Raw genomic sequence first — 18096 nt, 5'->3', positions numbered from 1 at the left:
ATCCTTAAGAATTGTTATGAAACTTTCTTTTGAATATCTAAGCTAGTGGTTAGCATTAATGAGATGAATTGAAAGAGGCAACTATTTGGTCTGATGGAATTTGAATATGTTTATATGTATATATTCATATATATATACATATGTGTATATGTATATATATTTGATATTACCGTATATATACCAAATTTGAATTTAATGTATGGTATAATTTATAGGTTGTAGACATTAGGCAACTCATTTTTATTTTTGGTTTCTGTACATATCCATGACTTTAGAAGGAATAGTAGTAAATGTTTTGCTTTGTATTAAGTGAAATAGCTCTTAACTTTTAATTCTGTAACTCTTCGTGCAACTTGGTGAAAAGGAAAAATTAAAGAACTGGGTGTTTGTATATAGTGTTGAATGAGGGCTATGTACTTTATAGGAAGGTGGGGAAATATAAGGAGTAGGTAGGCCTCTGAAGCAGTGGTGAAAAATTTAGGTTTGGATTCAGCTAGGAGTATTTCATTGGGTTTCCAGTGGCAGATGGATTACAGCCAGTGTGGGCTGCCTTCACAGAGGTGTTGGAGAAGCAGCTCTCCTTTGTCCAGGCCAGAGTTTTGGAAGACTTGCCATTATAGCAAATCTTGGTTGCAGAGTCCCATCTGCAAATCTATTATGGGTCTGTAGCACACTTGCCAGATAAAATGTCTTTTCCTACCTTTTCATTGTATTTCGTGCTCACTTTCCCACTTTAAAATTTGCTGGTGGGGATTTTTATACACTCCTCTCCAGTATAATTAATATTACTAAACTAGAGCATGGAGGAAAATTGATAACCATTAAAGTGATCTCTTGGCTCTTTTAATTCCTAGGCAACATTAACATGTTTAAATTTAAGATATATCAGGTTGTAGTTCATGAAAGTTTCTGAAATAAGATGTTCTTTTAGGTTAAGATATTTTTAAATGATTCAGAAAAAAAAAGTGTATGTGTAAATAGAGAAGAAAGCAAATGTGGCAGAATTATAGTAATAGATAAATGTAGGTGAAGGATGGAGATGTTTATTGTTCTATTCTTTCAACTTTTCTGTGGGCTTAAAATTTTTTCAAAATTAAAAGTTAGGGTACAATTAAAAAACAGAAAAGCCTAGTCTCTTGATGACTTTTATTTTTTCACTTTCAGATTTTTATCAATATATATTTTTTTCCTGCAATGAAATGTCATGAAAAAAATCACAGACAATTATAAAATGACTTTATATTCACAGTTGCTCTTTTTTTCTTCCTTTCTTTTTTTTAACTTTTAATCTCTCTTCAGAATCCATCTACCGCCGAGGTGCACGCCGCTGGAGAAAGCTTTATTGTGCAAATGGCCACACTTTTCAAGCCAAGCGTTTCAACAGGGTAAACCTTAGTCTGCTGAATATTGATAATTTGAGAAATCTGGGTTTTTCCTCTCTACTGTTATTCCTTTCTAAAGGAGTAAGTAGGGTGACCTAAAATTCCCAGTTTGCCTGGGTTAGTACATCTGTTATCTTGAGGTAATTTTTAATAGCATCTCCTTGACCCATAAAAATGTTCCAGCTTGGATGATTAGTTATATGGTTACCCTAGCTGTAAGAAAGTTGGATTTTTTTAAATATAATTCAAGACAGCCAGAAAATAAGCAAGGTTTATTTTGCAAACCATTTACTGTTGTAAATTTTTTTTAGTTTTCCCTGTTTTAGAAAATGATAATTGCAGAAGACATTTATCTAGCTTTCAGTATGTACCAGGCACTTTTCTGAATGCTTGCCATATAGTGACTCATTTAATCCCTGCAACAACCTTGTGAGAGAGGTACTACGTATTTCCATTTTATAGATGAAGAAACTGAGGTGCAGGATGGTTAGATAACTTGCCCAAGATGACACGGCTAGTAAGTGGCAGAGCCAAGGTTGGAGATCAGTCTGTCTCCAGAAGTCCATGTTTTTAACTACTGTTGATAACTTATCCATTTCCATTCTAGAACTCGTGCTGTGTTCTCAATTCATTAATGTAATAGAAGCCACCACCCGAGGTTCCCAAATTCCTGTTCCCAGTAGCACTGATATTTAAAAAGCTTTGAAGTGAGAAGTCACTTTAGGTGTTGCTCTTTAAGAGAGCAGTGATGACCTAAATGGGAAGGAAATCCAAAAAAGAGGGGATATATGTATATGCATAGCTGATTCATTTTGCTGTACAGTAGAAACTAACACAACTTTGTAAAGCAACTATACTCCTTAATAAAAATTAATTAAAAAAAAAGAGAGCAGGGCTTCGGTTTGACCTCTGAACAGACTGATAGGTTTATGTTTGCTTGGGAGTCCTTGCACAGCTTTTTCTGCCATGTGTTTTTCAAGTTTAATTCACTTTTCCTATTGTCGTTACTCTGAACTTAATTAGGTGAAGACTGAAAATTCGTGGACTTAGGAAACAACATGGTTGCAAATTTCAGTCTCTTTAAAACAAGCTCTCCTTTCTGTTTATTTTCCCATGATCATCATAGCTTTGGAAAAGTTATGTATGATGAAGGGAATTGAGTTAGAGAAGAAAGCCACTTACTTTCACTATTTTATGAGCAAACTGTTGGGAAATGATTATGACCTTTTTTTTGTTAATAAAATACTGTTGAATTACTTTCTCCAGCGTGCTCATTGTGCCATCTGCACTGACCGAATATGGGGGCTTGGACGTCAGGGATATAAGTGCATCAACTGCAAACTCCTGGTTCATAAGAAGTGCCACAAACTTGTAACAATTGAATGTGGGCGGCATTCTTTGCCACCGGTAAGACACTGTTGTCTAATTTTTGTTTATAGAGCATTTTTGATAACACTGCTAGAACAGAAGGCTAAAATAGGGGGGTGTTAAGGAATCACACAGCTCAACAGTGTTGTTACAGAATGTGGGTAGGAATACTTTAGGAGTCCAGTTAACATGTGAATTTTGGAATTGTTATTACAAATTTGTTTGTAGGATATGGTTAACTTCTTTGTTTGACCTGCTACAAAATGATTTGGTCTAAATTAGGAAAACGTAAGGAGAACCATTTAAAAGATATTTCTCTCTTCTTTAAGCTAAACTCTTTAGTTTATAGCTCGCATTATTCTAGCATCTATACTAAACAGAGGTCAGGTGAGAAGAGTCAGAGTCTTCATGTTAGCTATGTAAAGTGTGAGATTACTGGTGAGTTTTTGCATTTAAAATTTTTATTTTTCACTTTCTATTTTAAATATGAAATTAAAACAAGTTCATTATAGAAAAAATAGAGAATAAAAATGAATAAAGAAAAATTAAACAAAAACCCCCATGAAATCTACCATCTAAAGGTAATTGTCATTTAGTGTATATTCTTCCAGAAGTATGCAAATTTATATGCATAAACATTTAAAATTTTTCTATAGAGTATAATGAACTTCCATATACCAGTCATCCAGCTCCAACAGTTACCACCTCACGACCAATCTCGTTTCATCTATACCCCACCCATTTAACCTGCCCTCATCCTATATTGTTTTGAAACAAATTCCAGATGTATTTCTGTATGTACCTCTAAAAGATAAGGACTGTTTTTTAAAATTAGCTAAAAAATAAATTCCTTATATCAAATATCCATCCAGGCAATGTTCAAAATTTCAGTTGTCACATAAATGTTATAATTTTGTTTTCATAATTTTCATTGTGATGAATCAGGATTTAAATGAAGTTCATATTTGCAATTGATTGACCATATTTACAGTTGATTGATATGTCTTAGATATTTTTAAATTTACTGATTCTTCATCTCTCTCTCTTTTTTCCCTTACAATTTAATTATAGAAGAAACTGTGTTGTCATTTAAAGTGATTCAGAATTTTTCTCTTTGCTTCTCCATGGTTATGTTTAAAATGTTCCCCTGTCCTCTTTATTTTCTGTATATTATAGTTGAATGTAGAGGTTTGATTAGATTCTGGTTTTTGTTTTTTTGTGGGTTGTTTTGAGACTATTTCATAGAAGGTAGTGTGTTTATCCATCAGAAGGCATACAATGTTTGGTTATGTCTCGTACTTTTACATACTTTTTAACAAAAGTGAGGTCATATTTGTACTATTTTCTAACCCATTTTTCTCACTGAACAATAGATTTTGGTCATCTTTCTATATCTATCTATATCTTCATCATTTTTAGCAAAGTATTTTATGTGTTTATACCATAATTTATTTAGTCTGTTCCCCATGATTGAACATTTGAGTTATTTTCTAAATTTTCCTATGAGGAAAATCATAATGAACTTCCTGGTAAATAAATCTTATTATTTCCTTAAGGATTCAGAAGTAGAATTACTGGTTTAAAGGATATGTGTTTTTAAAAAGATCTGGGTTCATCTTTCTAAGTTATCTTTTAGAATGATTATACCATGTTTATTCGTAGTACCTTCTTTGGACATTGTGGAAGTAGGTTATTACTGGTGGCTTGTTGGTAGTAGAATTATTTAGCCAGTTCATGTAAGTTTACAAATGGGTTTATAGTTAGGGAGGTAAAAAGCCAGTTTTAAGGAACAGCAGAAGGCCAAAAATTGTGAACATAATTTATCCAGGTTACTGTTGATATTCTTTTTTTTTTTTTTTTTTTTTTTTTTTTGCGGTACGCGGGCCTCTCACTGCTGTGGCCTCTCCCGTGGCGGAGCACAGGCTCCGGACGCGCAGGCCCAGCGGCCATGGCTCACGGGCCCAGCCGCTCCGCACGGCATGTGGGATCCTCCCGGACCGGGGCACGAACCCGCGTCCCCTGCATCGGCAGGCGGACTCTCAACCACTGCGCCACCAGGGAAGCCCCTGTTGATATTCTTGAGTATTCTTAGGCAATGGAATGACTTGTGTGAGTTCATAAATGTAGAAGGAAAGAGGGCAGTGTTAGTGATTCTATTGATATTTTAGGATGGTGCTAAACACATTGAAAAACCCATGAGCTTATTTTTAAGGCAGGCTTAAAAGTATAACTTTATAACTAATGCTGCTTCTCAAGTTTATTCTTTCTTGCTGGTATTCATTAAACCTTGGTCCAAAATTAATGAATAAGTAAGGTTTTGGTTTCAATTAGCATTGTTCCTGAGGCTACTGGCAGTTAGTTTCTTGGAGGTATTTCTTTTCCTTTTTTGGGTCACTGACCCCTTTGAGAATCTTCAGAAAAATGGGAAACCCATAAAATTTTACATATAATTTCAAGAAGTTTATAGACATCTTGAAGTCTGTTTCTGGACATCAGCTAAGTAACTCTATACTAAGACTCCTTTTGCCAAAGACTTAAAGTGAGTATGTGGAGCTCAAAGGAAGAATAGGTGGTATAGAGGAGAAATAAATCAGAGTATATAGGAGTTTAATTTGATTTCTAATTGATAGTCTGAAATTAGTTTTGTGTTTTTTCTGTGATCTGTAAAATGTGATAACATTACATCATTCATAGGAATGTTGTATGGTTTCACATATAATAAAATTTAAAATAAATTATGTATAGTAATGTAATTCTCACTTATTAAGTTAAGTTTCAAATTTAAATTTTAATATGCTGTGTCTCATCGAAATGATGTTGTTTCTGGATTTATAGAGGTATTGGGGTTTCAAAAGAATTCACTAAGTTACTGTATCTTTGGAAATGATTTGTAGGAACCAATGATGCCCATGGACCAGTCATCCATGCACTCAGACCATGCACAGACAGGTAAGAATGACACTGGCACTAACCATTGCTCATTAACAAAGTGTCATTTAAAGACTTCTTTGTGTGAATCTTATACCTAAATTTAAAGACATTTATATTCTTCCCAAATAAAAGCTAGGTAACCATATTTTGTGGTGTTAACATCAGTCGCAGTAGTTAACATATGTTTGGCATTTTAAAAAGACAACTATGTAAACTACAACAAATGGTTATTTTCTTTAATTCAGATAAATTTCTTTTGAGACCCCTTTATATTCAGCAAACCTACTTTTTTTCAATAATGAAAACATACTGATTTTGTAGACCGTATTGACTATATTCAAGTGACCTGCTTTTATTAAAAACTCTATTATGAGATGAAGAAATGATGTTAAAAGATACAGAGATGCTGTATAGACAATTCAAAAAAGATCGTGTGAGTTCAAATGTCTAAAAAAAACCCAAATGTCTAGTAGATACAAAACCTTAAATATGTCTCTGGGAAATTTGGAGAGCAATTAAATGGGACAGAGCAGCCTGATCTGGGATGAATCAAGAAAAAGAAAACAAGGGAGTTTTTCTGGAAGGACAGAATTTAGTATCTTGTTCATGGAAGAAGCTGGTTGTATGAAATGTAGGCCTTTTTTTTTTTTTTTTTCTTTTTGACCCAAGTAGCTTTAAGGAATAGAAGCCTGGAGTCCAGTTGAGTCCAAACTAGAGACCCTCTATCACTATGCCTCAATCATACTAATATAATTAAGTAGGGTTTATAGAGTCACCCTTTTGGAAGGAATTGATTAATTTGTAAAGAAGAGAAATTTTTTTTAAACAGCAAAAGTATTTGTTAAAATCAGTACTTGGCTATTGATTGGTTCCTCCTCTCTTTACCCTCATTAAAGATTAGAATTTAACTGGTATTTATGTATAATTTGTTATTAGTAGGACAGATACTCAATTTTAAATGATGAACACTTATTCAGAAATAAAAACTAAGAAAAATCAAATCGAGAAAATTTTAAGTGTAACTCAGTTAATGTATACTATGTTTTTCTCTTTTGTTTTTAATGTTTGGGATTTTTTTTTAGTAATTCCATATAATCCTTCAAGTCATGAGAGTTTGGACCAAGTTGGTGAAGAAAAGGAGGTAAGATAATTAATTAGTCTTATGGTACATTATGTCATCAGCTTTTTAATGTGACAGTTTAAAAATATGGCAAATTGACTTGCTTAAATTTTAGATCATAATTTTGTAGGGATGATTTTTAGTGATTCTAGGGGTTTATTCTGAGTTAATTCAATAATTAAATTGCTAAAATCATTTAAATTAAGAAATAATCTGGTGGGATAACTTATATTCATTTAAGATAGCATAATCTAAAAATTATAATGTATTTAAGAATGGCATTTAGAATACTTGGTAGTATTGTTTAAAATATAGATCCTTCCATTTTATGGGCAAATTGTTTATTTAAAATATAAGTCATTAAGCATCTTAACTGCCCATCTTTTTTCTGACTATTAAACATTTTATCAGCTTTTAAAACAGTTTAATTAAAATGATAACCAATTTCTTGAAAAAAGCTTATAGTAAAAATGATTTATCGTGCCTCACACCTTCCACTTCCACTTTGACTTCTGAGAGGCAACCCCTTTTAGGCATTTCTAGTTGTGTCCACAATGTTTATACCTCTCTTTTTCAATTTTTCAACTTTATATATTTCTAACCATGAAAGGTTTAAACTAGTACAATACCCCGCCCCCCGGCTCCCCCCCGCTTTTCTCTTCTCTTTCCAATGTTTGATAGGTGTATCATGTTTTACTCTGGGTAACCTTTTTATTACAGAAAATTTCAAACATCAATAAAAGTAAATAATACTATTCCAAGCTCCTGTGTCCATTACCCAGTTAAAACAATTGTCCGTACATGTTTTGTCTACCAGCTTGCCTCACTCCCGTACTGTTTTGAAGCACATCTATCTGTTGGTTACCTATTTAATCTATCTCAGTTTATTATTCCATCAATTTAGTCAATACCTTGACTCTCCTTTAGCCATCCTTTTTCTTTCTTCCAGCTTTCCTCTTTTAGCTACATATTTACTTTTATGCTGCCAAGGTTATATTAACATTCATAATCTGTCCTGCAAGTGTAACCACATCTTTCATATTTTGTTCATTGGTTGACAATGAGTCATCCAAAGGAGGAAATTCTTAATAATAAGGAACAAATTCTCTGTTCTTCTGGCACCATGAGTTGGTAAAGTTTCCTTTTGTTTGACCCTTGATGTTATTTTATAGCTTTTTGTTCTTTTTGGAATTTCTCATTGCCTTAAATATTATTTATTGGTTTGGTTGTTTACCAAAGACTCATTTGGTTTTATTTTCAAGACTTTTAATACATTTAAAAATTGAAGAATAATATAGAGCAAAGTGCACAAATCATGGGTATATACCTGGGTCAATTTTCACAGAGTGGACACTACATAATGACCACACAGATGAATAAATAGGACCTACTACACATCCCAGGGGCCCATCTTGTGCCTTCTCCATTCCCTCCTCTGACATTCCCTCCTCCCTTCAAGTAACCACAGTCTTAACACCACAGATTAGTTCTGCTCTTTTCCCCAAGCTTTTTATAAATGGAGTCACACAGTATGTTTTGTTTCTGGCTTCTTTTGTTCAATATTGTGTTTGTGAGGTTCAGCCATGTTTTATATAGCAGTATATCATTTATTTTCACTGTTGCTTCAATTTATCTATTCTGTTGACTTCCCCCCACTGGACTGGGATTATTATGATATGCTGCTATGAACATTCTTGTAAATGTAGTTTGGTGCACATATTTAAGCATTTCTGTTAGGTACATAACTAGGAGTGGAATTCCTGAGTCTTGTGTACATTAGTAAATAATGCCAAGCAGTTTCCCAAAGTACTTGTATCAATTTATACTTTCACCAACAATGTGTGAGGGTTTGATTTGCTCCACATCCTCATCAACACGTTGTGTAGTATGTCTTTTAAATTTTAGCCAACCTGTTGAATGTTGTAGTTTTTATGTGCATTTCCCTGCTGCGTACCTTTTCATATATTTATTGACCATTTGGATATAATCTTTAGTTAACTGTCTGTTTATATCTCTTTTAAAAAAGTGAGTGGTCTGCCCTTGTTGTAACGATTTGTGGGAGTTTTTGGTATATTCTCAGCATTAAGCTTTTATCAGTTATATATTGCAAATAGATTCTGCCACTCAATAGCTTGTATTTTCACTGTGTTAATGGTATCATTGATGAACAGATGTTCTTGATTTTTTTCTTTTTAACATCTGCATTGGAGTATAATTGCTTTACAATGTTGTGTTAGTTTCTGCTGTGTAACAAAATGATTCAGCTATATGTATACATATATCCCCATATCCCCTCCCTCTTGCAACTCCCTCCCACCCTCCCTATCTCACCCCTCTAGGTGGTCACAAAGCACCGAGCTGATCTCCCTGTGCTATGCAGCTGCTTCCCACTAGCTATCTATTTTACATTTGGTAGTGTATATATGTCAATGCTACTCTCTCACTTCGTCCCAGCTTACCCTTCCCCCTCCCCGTGTCCTCAAGTCCATTGTCTACGTCTGTGTCTTTATTCCTGTCCTGCCCCTAGGTTCATCAGAACCACTTTTTTTTTAGATTCCATATATATGTGTTAGCCTATGGTATTTGTTTTTCTCTTTCTGACTTACTTTACTCTGTATGACAGACTCTAGGTCCATCCACCTCACTACAAATAACTCAATTTCATTTCTTTTTATGGCTGAATAATATTCCATTGTATATATGTGCCACATCTTCTTTATCCATTCATCTGTTGATGGACGCTTAGGTTGCTTCCATGTCCTGGCTATTGTAAAGAGTGCTGCAGTGAACATTGTGGAGCATGACTCTTTTTGAATTATGGTTTTCTCAGGGTATATGCCCAGTAGTGGGATTGCTGGGTCATATGGTAGTTCTATTTTTAGTTTTTTAAGGAACCTCCATACGGTTCTCCATAGTGGCTGTATCAGTTTACATTCCCACCAGCAGTGCAAGAGGGTTCCCTTTTCTCCACACCCTCTCCAACTTTTACTGTTTGCAGATTTTTTGATGATGGCCATTCTGACTGGTGTGAGGTGATACGTCATTGTAGTTTTGATTTGCATTTCTCTAATTATTAGTGATGTTGAGCAGCATCCTTTCATGTGTTTGTTGGCAATCTGTATATCTTCTTTGGAGAAATGTCTATTTAGGTCTTCTGCCCATTTTTGGATTGGGTTGTTTGTTTATTTGATATTGAGCTGCATGAACTGCTTGTATATTTTGGAGATTAATCCTTTGTCAGTTGCTTCATTTGAAAATATTTTCTCCCATTCTGAGGGCTGTGTACATCTGTCTGTTCTTTTTTGGGTAGAGATTTTGGGGCCTGTTTAAGAAATCTTTGTCTTTTCGAAGATTATTGAAGACATTGAAAAGACTATACTTTCCTCCATTATTCTGCGGAGGTATCTTTTCATCAATTATATGCCCATTACATGGTCTATTTCTGGATTCTTTTTTATTTTCCATCATTTATTTATTCTTATGCTGATATCATGCTGTCATTATTATTCTTTTTTTTTTTGCCGTTCACGGGCCTCTCAGTGTTGTGGCCTCTCCCGTTGCGGAGCAAAGGCTCCGGACGCGCAGGCTCAGCGGCCATGGCTCACGGGCCTAGCCGCTCCGTGGCATGTGGGATCTTCCCGGACCAGGGCACGAACCCGTGTCCCCTGCATCGGCAGGCGGACTCTCAACCACTGCGCCACCAGGGAAGCCCTGTCATTATTATTATAGGTTTATAATAAGTCTTTTATATCTAGTAAAGTTCTACTTTGTTCTGGGAATTATCTTGGCTACTCATACTAGCTTTTTGAATTTCCATGTAAATTTTAGAATTAGCTCACTAGTTTCCAGAGAATCAAGGAAATAAACCAAACCTGTTGATCAATTTCAGGAAAAGTGATATCTACAATATTAAGTCCTCATCCATGAACATGACATGTTCTTCCATTGACTTAGGTCTTCTTTCATTTCTCTCAGTGTTTTATAGTTTTCAAAGTTCTTCCACTAGAGGTATTGGAGGTAAATGGTATTCTTTTAAAATTTAATTGTCTATTTAATATTGTTATATGGAAATAAGGTTTTTTTCCTAAATTGCCTTGTATCCTGAGACCTTGCTAAATTCACTTGTTAATTCTAATAGCTATCTAAAGATACTCTTAGATTTTCTAAATATATGATCATCTTATCATGAATAATAGTTTCATTTCTTCCTTTTCCAATCTTATAGATTTTTTTCAGTTTTCTTACCTTATTGAGTTAGCAAGGACCTCTATAAATGGCCAAAATAATGTTGAAAAGAAGTGACAATCAGATATTATTGTCTTGTTCCACATCTCAGAGGGAAATCTTCCAATATCTTATCATTAAGTTTGATGTTTGCTATAGGTTTTTATTCTGTAGATACCCTTATCAGAATGAGGGACTTTGTCTCTATTCCTAGTTTGCTAAGATTTTTGTTTTCATCTTGAAAAGATGTTGAATTTTTTTTTTTTTTTTTTTTTTGCGGTACGCGGGCCTCTCACTGCTGTGGCCTCTCCCGTTGTGGAGCACAGGCTCCGGACATGCAGGCTCAGCGGCCATGGCTCACGGGCCCAGCCGGTCCACGGCATGTGGTATCTTCCCGGACCGGGGCATGAACCCGTGTCCCCTGCATCGGCAGGCAGACTCTCAACCACTGCGCCACCAGAGAAGCCCAAGATGTTAAACTTTATCAACAACATTTTATGGCATTTGTGGAGTTGATCATGTGTAAATTTCTTTTTTTTTTTTTAATTAAATTTATTTATTTATTTTTTTTGGCTGTGTTGGGTCTTCGTTGCTGCGTGTGGGCTTTCTCTGGTTGCGGCAGGCAGGGGCTACTCTTCATTGCTGTGCACGGGCTTCTCATTGCAGTGGCTTTTCTTATTGCGGAGCATGGGCTCTAGGTGCGTGGGCTTCAGTAGTTGTGGTGCACGGGCTTAGTTGCTCCGCGGCATGTGGGTTCTTCCCCGACCAGGGCTCGAGCCCATATCTCCTGCGTTGGCAGGTGGATTCTTAACCACTGCGCCACCAGGGAAGCCCAATTTCAGTAAATTTCAAATGTTAAGCCTGTTTTTCGTTTCTGGAATAAACTCCCTGTGTCATGATGTATAATTCTCTTTGTATATTGGTAGATCTGATTTGCCAATATTTAATTTAAGTTTTTGAAAAAATTAACAAGAATCATTGACCTGTAATTTTCCCTTTTTGTATTGGATTGTGAAGTTTTGGTATCAAAATAATACTGGGCTCATAAAATGATTTTGGAATTTTTCCTATTCCCAAGGAGAATTCTTATAAGATTGACATTATTTCTTTCTTACATTTTTGGAAGAATTCACCAGAAAAGCACTCTGGGCCTGGAGGGTTTGTTTGTTTTGTTTTGTTTGTTTGTTTGTTTCGTGGGAAGGATTTCATTCTTCGTTCTATTTCTGAATAGATCTAGGGCAATTTAGCTTCTCTGTTTCCTCTTGTGTTATTCCTTGGAATTTGTCTAACCTAAATTTTCAAATTTATTGACACAAAGTTGTTAATTGCTGAGAATATGAAATGATATCCTTTTTTACTCCTGATAAAAAGTTACTGTGCGTTCCCTTTTTCTTCATCAGTTTTGCCAAGGGGATGTCAATTTATTAGTCTTTTCAAAGAACTAACTTTTGGCTCTTTGTTGAATTCTTATATCCTATTCTATTGCATTGATTTCTCTTCTCATTATTTCCTTATGCTTTTTTGTCATTCACTTTTTTTTAATACATTCTTGTTTTAATATTCTTTTCCATTATGGTTTATCACAGGATATTGAATATAGTTCCCTGTGCTATACATTAGGACCTTGTTGTTTATCCATTCTAAATGTAATAGTTTGCATCTGCTAATCCCAAATTCCCAGTTCATCCCTCCCCCACCCCCACTCCTGCCCCCAGCAACCACAAATCTGTTCTCTATGTCTATGAGTCTGTTTCTGTTTTGTAGATAGATTCATTTATGCCATATTTTAGATTCCACATATAAGTGATATCATATGGAATTTGTCTTTCTCTTTCTGACTTACTTAGTATGATAATCTCTAGTTGCATACATGTTGCTGCAAATGGCATTATTTCATTCTCTTTTTTTTTATGGCTGGGTAGTATTCCATGGTATATATGTACCACATCTTCTTTATTCATTCACCTGTTGATGGACATTTAGGTTGTTTCCATGTTTTCGCTATTGTGAACAGTGCTGCTATGAACATAGTGGTGCATGTATCTTTTTGAATTATAGTTTTGTCCAGTTTTGTCTTTTTGAATTATAGTTTTGGTATATTCCTAGGAGTGGGATTGCTAGATTATATGGTAATTCTATTTTTAGTTTTCTGAGGAACTTCCATATAGTTTTCCTAGTGGCTGTACCAACTTACATTCCCACCAACAGTGTAGGATGGTTCCCTTTTCTCCACACCCTCTCCAGCATTTGTTATTTGTAGACTTTTTAATGATGGCCATTCTGACTGGTGTGAGGTGGTATTTCATTGTGGTTTTGATTTGCATCTCTCTAATAATTAGTGATGTTGAGCATCTTTTCATTTGCCTACTGGCCATCTGTGTCATTCACTTTAAATATATCTTAATCTGTATTATGATTTCTTCTTTGATCCATGTATTATTTAAAAGTATTGTTATACTAATTAATTTTCAAATACATGGGAATTTTTTTTATTATTGTATTGAATAGCTTAATTCTGCTGCAGGTCAGAGAATGTATTCTATTCTGTGTGATTTCAGTCTTTTGAACTTTTTTGAAACTTGCTTGAAGACCAAGCACACAGGCATTGGTGAATGTTCCATATGTATTTTTGAATATAATATATTCTGTAGTTGTTGGGTGCAGTATTCTATACAGATCAATTAAGTCAAGAGTAGTAACAGTGTTATTCAGTCTTCTGTTACCTCACTGACTGCATGTTCTTTCTCTACAAACAGGTTTCATTTAGAATTTACCTGTCCCTTTTAGTTTTGTTAGTTTTTGCTTTACATATTTTGAGGCTATGTTATTGAGTACATGTAGATTTAGAATCATAATATCTTACATTGGATTAATGCTTTTTCATAAAGAAATACCCCTCTCTATTTGTAGTAATGCTTCCTTGCCTAAAGTCCTTATGTTAGGTAATTGCTGTGTAACAAATTACCTTAAAATATAGTGGCTTAAAACAACAAAATTTATTATGTCATCATTTCTGTGGGTCAGGAATCCAGCTTCTTGTCTCAGAGTCCCTTAGAGGCTACAATCAGTGTACTGGCAAAGACTGCTGTCGTCTCAAGGCTCAACTGAGGAAGAAACTGCTTCCATACTTACTCACCTCATTGTTGGCAGGATTCAGTTCCTTGCCATGTGGCCTCTCCATAGGGCAGCTCACAGCAAGGTAGTTTGCTTCATCAGAGCAAGCAAGCAATAAGATCCAGAGATTGAATGCCAGCAAAACAGACCTCACAGTCTTTTGTAACCTAGTCTCAGAAGTGCCATCCCTTCATTTTTGCCATATTTTTTTTCATCAGAAGCAAGTCATTAGGTCCAGCCTATACTCGAGGGGATTACACAAGGGCATGAATACTAGGAGGTGGGGATCACTGGGGTCCTCATAGAAGTCAGCCTACCACAGTTGGCTACAGCTACTTTGTCTCATGTTACTTTAGCTACAGCTCTTTTTTGGTTAGTGATTACGTGGTATATAGTTTCTTACCCTTTTACTTTGAACCTTTCTGTACACATATATATCTTATTAACATGATAGAATTGGACTTCCCCCTCTGGTTTGATAGTCCTTAGCTGTAGTATTTAGTGTGTTTTAATATTTATGTATTGTTACATTTAATATAAGTATATTTAAACTAACAACTTATTTGTATTTAAATCTACCAATTTACTATGTTTTCTGTATCATCTATTTATGTTACTTTTCTAGCCTTCTTTTGGGTTAATTTTTTTTTTCTCACCTCTTTTAGCTTGTTTCACATTCTTTTGCTTTTTTATTACTGGTTGTTCTAGAGATTGCATCTTATACCCTTAACTTATTTAAATTTAATTCAAATTATTAATAATACTTTTTACCATTTTCCAGGATATGCAAGGACCTTAGAACACTTTAAATTCACTCATGCTCCCTTCCTGTCTTTACTGCTATTTTTGTCATATTTTAAAATTCTGTATGTTTGTGTTAGTGTTTTTAAACAGTCAATCCTTATTTAGGTTTATCCACATTTTATTCTTTTTGTTCTGCTTTTGTTCCTGTGTGTCTGCCTTCCATATGAGATCATCTTTCTTCTTCTTGAAGAACTCAATATTTCCTTGAGTGAGAACCAACTAGTGACGGATTTCCTTAGTTTTTGTTTGTCTGAAAATGTATTTATTTCATTTTCATTTTGAAGGCTATTTTTACAGGCTGTAGGATTGTAGATAAGCAAGGGGGAGAGGGGGGTTAGCCATTTAAAAGGTGACATGCCACTGTTTTCTGGCTTCTGTCATTTCATTCAGCCTTATTATTGTTTATGTGAAGGAACTGTGCTTTCATTCCATTTGATTCTCTTTTATAGCTTCCAGTTAACCATATTTAAAGTCTATACATTGCTTTATCTTTTTACCATTTTCTGCTTTCTTAATGTGCCCTAATCTGGTTTCTTTCTCTCCTTTTTATTTATTCTTGTTATCAAGTCAGATTATTATTTCTAAATTTTCTTTTGGATAATCATCCTCCTTCAATTTTCATAATACTTTTTTTTTTTTCCTGTTTTGTGCTTACTAGCTTATCTTTCTGAAAATTTGCTCCTTGCTTTTGCTGATACTCTTCACTTCAGAAAATTCATACTTAATTCTCATGGGTATATCTGTTGGTTGTATGCTGGGAATTTTGCAGGCATCTAATAAAAGATTATCTTTAGTCTTCTTTATAAATTTCCAGAAGCCTAAGTTTCTACTTGTGAATGAATTACAGGGCTGACTTTGTCATTCCACAGGAGTCTTGGTATTGTGTAGAAAAGAATGTTTTACATTAGCTGAACTGCCTCATGCTTGTTTTCTGCCTGTAGCTTAACTCAGATTTCATACATTAAGCTTCTGGCAGACTCTTTCATCTTGATGTCCCATTGTAACTTCTAACTTCAGTATGAAAAACTGAGCTCATTATCTCATCAACTCTGTCAATCTTACCGTGTGCTCACACTTTATTTTTCTATCAGTGCCACCTCCAGTCTCCCAGTCACCAAAGTTAGTGTCATTTTTTTATTCATGTGTCTCCACTGCCTCCATACCCAAAAGTTATCAGATTTAAGACATCCTTCAATGTTTCTCAGATTTCAACTCCTTCTCCTTTCCTAACACCACCCCTCTGACCTCAACTCATGAATTCATCCTACCTCTTGAGTAGTTAGATTATATCATTTAGAATGATATAAGAAACTAATTAAGAACTTAAATTAGAAAATATTTTAAAATCTTATAGGTATAACTAGGTGTTAGAAGTATATTGTGTTATGCAAAATACTTCAGGTATAACTGTTTGCTATAAATGTTCTCAACAGGCAATGAACACCAGGGAAAGTGGCAAAGCTTCATCCAGTTTAGGTCTTCAGGATTTTGATTTGCTCCGTGTAATAGGAAGAGGAAGTTATGCCAAAGTACTATTGGTGCGATTAAAAAAAACAGATCGTATTTATGCAATGAAAGTTGTGAAAAAAGAGCTTGTCAATGATGATGAGGTAAGCACAATGATGTTTTATTACCTCTAAACTGTTAAGTTGGCTTAAGTGTACTATTTCAGAAAAAAACTGCCATGAACCAGCCGGAGAAAGAGGATTTCACCGCCCAGGGTCAGAAGGGAAGGGGTAAGGAACTGAAGTAGCACCAACGAATGGGGTCAGAAGGACCAAGACAACTGATGGTTGCAAGGCAAATTTTATTGCGCTACAGTTGCAGATTATATGGACTAGAAAAAGGAAGGTTGCCAGATGGTGGTTTACATTATCTACAGACTGTCTCGGCTCAAGTTTAATTTCCCTGGGAGAAAACCCATAAACCCAGAATCATCAAAACTAACCTGCATGTGCAGGGGAGAGACAGCTTTGCTTGTCTCATTTTACATTCTTTCTGATCTCTCGGCCCTGGTGATTTATCTCCCATGGAATGGAACAAGGAGGAGAACAAGTAGGCACAGTCCCTTCGAGCAGTGGTGGCATGCCTGGCATGTCCGCAGCCTGCTCTCAAGGCTGACTGTTTCCCACAAAAAAACTCAATGTTTATGCCTTATTATTTCAGCCTACTTTTCTAAATACATGCTTCAAACAGATTATTTAAGGTATATTTAAAGTTACCTGATGGGGACCTCCCTGGTGGTGCAGTGGTTAAGAATTCGCCTGCCAGTGCAGGGGACATGGGTTCGATCCCTGGTCTGAGAAGATCCCATATCCTGTGGAGCAACTAAGCCCATGCACCACAACTACTGAGCCTGCACTCTAGAGCCTGCGAGCCACAACTATGTACAGATGTAACAGTTGTAAATAACCTCAAGAGCATAGATAACAGTTACATGTAATAAAATAATTAGTTTTGAGTATCACATTTATTTTCTTTTTGTTTGTTTGTTTTTGTTTTTGCGGTACGCGGGCCTCTCACTGTTGTGGCATCTCCCGTTGCGGAGCACAGGCTCCGGACGCACAGGCTCAGCGGCCATGGCTCACGGGCCCAGCCGCTCCGCGGCATGTGTGATCCTCCCAGACCGGGGCATGAACCCACATCCCCTGCAACGGCAGGCAGACTCTCAACCACTGCGCCACCAGGGAAGCCCCACATTTATTTTCAATATAACTAATTGTAAGTTTGTAGAAGTTAAGGTTAATAATGGTTGTTTCAGAGAGGAAAACATAGGGAGAACACTCTTTGACATAAATCACAGCAAGATCTTTTTTGACACATCTCCTAGAGTAATGGAAATAAAAACAAAAATAAACAAATGGAACCTAATGAAACTTAAAAGCTTTTGCACAGCAAAGGAAACTATAAACAAGATGAAAAGACAACCCTCAGAATGGGAGAAAATATTTGCAAATGAATCAATGGACAACGGATTAATCTCCAAAATACATATACAGCTCATGCAGCTCAATATTAAAAAAACAAGCAACTCAATCCAAAAATGGGCAGAAGACCTAAATAGACATTTCTCCAAAGAAGACATACAGATGGCCAAGAGGCACATGAAAACCTGTTCACCATCACTAATTATTAGAGAAATGCAAATCAAAA

The 18096-nt window shown here is 35.4% G+C and overlaps 1 protein-coding gene across 2 annotated transcripts in view; it reads left to right on the top strand.

Annotated features, from left to right (window-relative positions):
• PRKCI (protein kinase C iota) overlaps positions 1 to 18096 on the top strand; it is an 82087-nt gene that overhangs the window by 42222 nt on the left and 21769 nt on the right. For both annotated transcript variants that reach the window (XM_082624228.1, XM_082624229.1), the window contains 5 exons: positions 1300 to 1385; positions 2649 to 2789; positions 5645 to 5699; positions 6764 to 6822; positions 16377 to 16553. In XM_082624228.1, the coding sequence (XP_082480354.1) occupies positions 1300 to 1385; positions 2649 to 2789; positions 5645 to 5699; positions 6764 to 6822; positions 16377 to 16553 (518 nt within the window). The remainder of the gene's footprint in view (positions 1 to 1299; positions 1386 to 2648; positions 2790 to 5644; positions 5700 to 6763; positions 6823 to 16376; positions 16554 to 18096) is intronic.

Source organism: Mesoplodon mirus, assembly GCF_964341445.2.
Source record: "Mesoplodon mirus genome assembly, chromosome: 6".
In the NCBI taxonomy this organism is placed as follows: domain Eukaryota; kingdom Metazoa; phylum Chordata; class Mammalia; order Artiodactyla; family Ziphiidae; genus Mesoplodon; species Mesoplodon mirus.
This window is presented reverse-complemented; position numbering and strand designations above follow the sequence as displayed.